This window comes from Pelophylax lessonae (assembly GCF_965119305.1).
Source record: "Pelophylax lessonae genome assembly, chromosome: 8".
NCBI lineage: Eukaryota > Metazoa > Chordata > Amphibia > Anura > Ranidae > Pelophylax > Pelophylax lessonae.
Genome location: NC_138775.1, coordinates 97,721,334 through 97,724,672, shown reverse-complemented (window position 1 = coordinate 97,724,672; position 3,339 = coordinate 97,721,334). Strand labels below are relative to the sequence as shown.

General features: G+C 41.8%; 1 protein-coding gene across 1 annotated transcript; it reads left to right on the top strand.

Annotated features, from left to right (window-relative positions):
* Nucleotides 1-1,531: 1,531 nt before the first annotated feature.
* On the top strand, nt 1,532-2,488 carry LOC309562164 (uncharacterized protein; the record flags this gene model as incomplete). The annotated part of the gene is made up of 1 exon (XM_082266288.1): nt 1,532-2,488. One exon carries the CDS (start codon nt 1,532-1,534, stop codon nt 2,486-2,488), a length of 957 nt encoding a protein of 318 aa, XP_082122414.1.
* Nucleotides 2,489-3,339: the final 851 nt, after the last annotated feature.

Below are 3,339 nucleotides of genomic sequence, written 5' to 3'. Positions count from 1 at the left end.
TTTTTTCTATTTTTTTTACCTCTTTACATTAACCACTTTAGCTCTGGAAGGATTTGCCCCCTTTCTGACCAGGCCCTATTTTGCGATTTGGCACTGCATTACATTAACGGGCAATTACGCGGTCATGCAAAGCTTTCTCTTGGTGGTATTTGATCACCTGTGCGATTTTTAATTTTTGCGCTATAAACAAAAAAAGAGCGACAATTTTGAAGAAAAAAAAACAATATTTTTCACATTCTGCTATATGACATCCCCCCCCAAAAAAATTTAAAAATCAAATTTTTTTAACATTTTAGGCCATATGGTTTTCTGCTACATATTTTTGGTAAAAAAAAAATAGCAATAAGTGTATTTTAATTGGTTTGCGCAAAAAGTTATGCTTTTACTTACTACGGGAAAGATTTATGTCGTTGTTGTTTTTATTTTTTTTTTTGTAGTAATGGCGGCGATCTGCGATTTTTTTTTTTTTTTTACGGGACTGTGACATTGCGGCGGACAGATCGGACCCCTAACTGACATTTTTGACACTTTTGGGGGGACCAGTGACATTACTACAGTAATCAGTGCTAAAAAATATGCACTGTTACTGTAATAATGACACTGGCAGGGAAGGGGTTAATACTGTGGGTGATCGAGGAGTTAAATGTATGCCTCATGCTTACTGACGTGTGTGTGGGGGGGGGGGGGGAAGGTTCTGTGACAGAAACACAGAACGCAGTTTCAGCTATGCTGAATCTGCTGATCTCTTCCTGTCTGTCACTAATGGCACTTTTCCACTGCAGTACCGCATGGTATAGTGTCGGAACGGTTCGGTACGGTACGGTATAGGTTTGCTTTTCCACTGTGTATAGTACTGATAAGTTGTGGGCAGGATTACTCTGTAGTTGCACCGCCTCTACTGCCGTGACATCATCTTAAGGAGACACAGCAAGGAGACACAGCAATGGAGCCTATGGAGGGAATGGTGTTCCTGATTCTCGGCATGTGGATTCTTTTCACCACTCGGCGAAGACTCTTTTTACAAAGGAGGCTGATGGCAGCAAAGCTAAATACTGCAGAAAAAAACAAGAGAGTATGGGAACTCCTACAACAAAGTAAAGATGATGATGACAGGTTTGCTCAGCGGCACAAGGGTAAGCTTTAGCACTGTTTTTGGCACTTTTCCACTGCAAGTGCCGTGTTATGTGTGTGTTATGTGTGTGTTATGTGTGTGTTATGTGTGTGTTGTGTGTGTGTTGTGTGTGTGTGTGGTATGTGTGTGTGTGGTATGTGTGTGTGTGGTATGTGTGTGTGTGTGGTGTGTGTGTGTGTGTGTGTGGTGTGTGTGTGTGTGTGTGGTGTGTGGTATGTGTGTGTGTGTGGTATGTGTGTGTGATATCATTTGTTAAAATGAGTATTCTGTGTATTTCAGATCCTTATGCTGCAAAGTCGCCGCCACAGACCTTCTGTTTGGACTGTAAACCGAGCTTCTGATTGGTGGGATGTCATTGTTCCCAATTTTACAAACACTCAGTGGCTGGAGAACTTTCGAATGTCAGAAGAAACATTTGCCTACTTGTGCAACAAAGTGCGTCCAGTGATGGAAAGACATGACACAAACTTTCGTGTTTGTGTTCCTTTAAAGAAGAGAGTAGCCATTGCACTGTGGAAGCTCGCAACTGGCTCTGAGTACAGAAGTGTTGGACATCTGTTTGGTGTAAGCATAACAACTGTTTGTCGATGTGTCCATGATTTCTGTGCAGCAGCAGAGATTTTGTTGGTACCAGAACAAATTCGTTTTCCAGATCAGGAGAAGTTTAAAGAAATAGCTGCCTACAATGAGAACAGGTGGGGGCTTCCACAGTGCATTGGTGCTATTGATGGATCTCACATACCCATCATAGCACCACAGGACTATCACTGTGACTATTTCAACCGTAAAGGCTGGCACTCCATCATCCTTCAAGGTGTTGTTGATGGAAAGGGACTCTTCTGGAATGTTTTTACTGGGCTGCCTGGAAGCATGCATGATGCTCGGGTTTTGAGACTGTCCACACTGTGGGAACTGTTAATTCGTGGAACACACAAACCAACTAACACTAGAAACATTGGTGGTGTGAATGTTGGCTACTACATCCTAGGAGATTCTGCCTATCCCTTGCAGCAGTGGCTCATAAAACCATTCAGTGACACTGGACGGCTGACAACAGAAAAGCAGGTGTACAACATGAAAATCTCCAGAGCACGTGTAGTGGTAGAAAATGCATTTGGTAGATTAAAAGGAAGATGGCGTTGCCTTATGAAAAGAAATGACTGTGCAGTTGACCTTGTGAAATCTATGGTCCAGACTTGTTGTGCACTACATAACCTTTGTGAGAGTCATGGAGAAGCCTATGAGAGTTCATGGGATTCACCTTCTGTACCAGAGCCTGTAGTGGCAGTGGCACAGGCTGTAGAGGAAGAGGGCAGGGATGTACGTGAGGCTCTGATGCGTTACTTGAATAGTTGACTCCTGTCAAGCTATAGCAAAAATAGTTCCAAGTATAATGTCTAGCTTCCCTTTTTTTTTTTCTTTTAACGTGCTTTAATTATTCAAGGGGTTGTGGTATGGTGATTTGACCGATCATCAGCACGGAAGGTGAGAAGGCTTTATCATCACCACCGAGCATCGCTGCTGACCACAGCACTTGCTACTGTATACCTGCTATGTCAAGTTGGTAAGCTGAAGGAATGTGTACAGTAGCAGGTGGTGTGGTCAGCAACGATGCTCGGTGCTGATGATAGCCTTCTCACCTCCCGTGCTGATGAACTGTCAAATCACCATACCACAATAAAAAGTTTGTTTTAAAAGGAAAAAAAAATGAGACATCAATGGGCAGAAATATTTACATGCAAATATTATATGTATACATCTATTTTTTATTTTTTTTTGGTCACCTCCTGCCACGTGTATAATGTTTTGCTTTCCTTTTTTTTTTTATAGTAAATATGCTTTCAGTAGCAATTGTTACAGTACATTCAAATACAATATTAAATTAATCTAAAAGCAATGAACTACACATGTTTGTCCACTGTTTTGGATTTTTATTGTACAAAACCAGGTACAAAAATGTAAAAATATAAAACATTAAAACGCTAAAAGGTGTAGCAAACTGTTTTTTTTGTATTTTTTTGCAATATGTACTGCATGGGTTATGGCTGAGAATTCTGGTCTCGCCGGCCACTCAGCGCCTGTGCAAGCATACCCATGACATTGAGGAAGGCTTGGTTGAATGCAGCCGTTTGGGAATTTTCCTGCATCCTTAAGGCCGCTTCCTGTTCCCTTGCTAGCCGGGCCTCCTCAATTGCCATTTGTACATG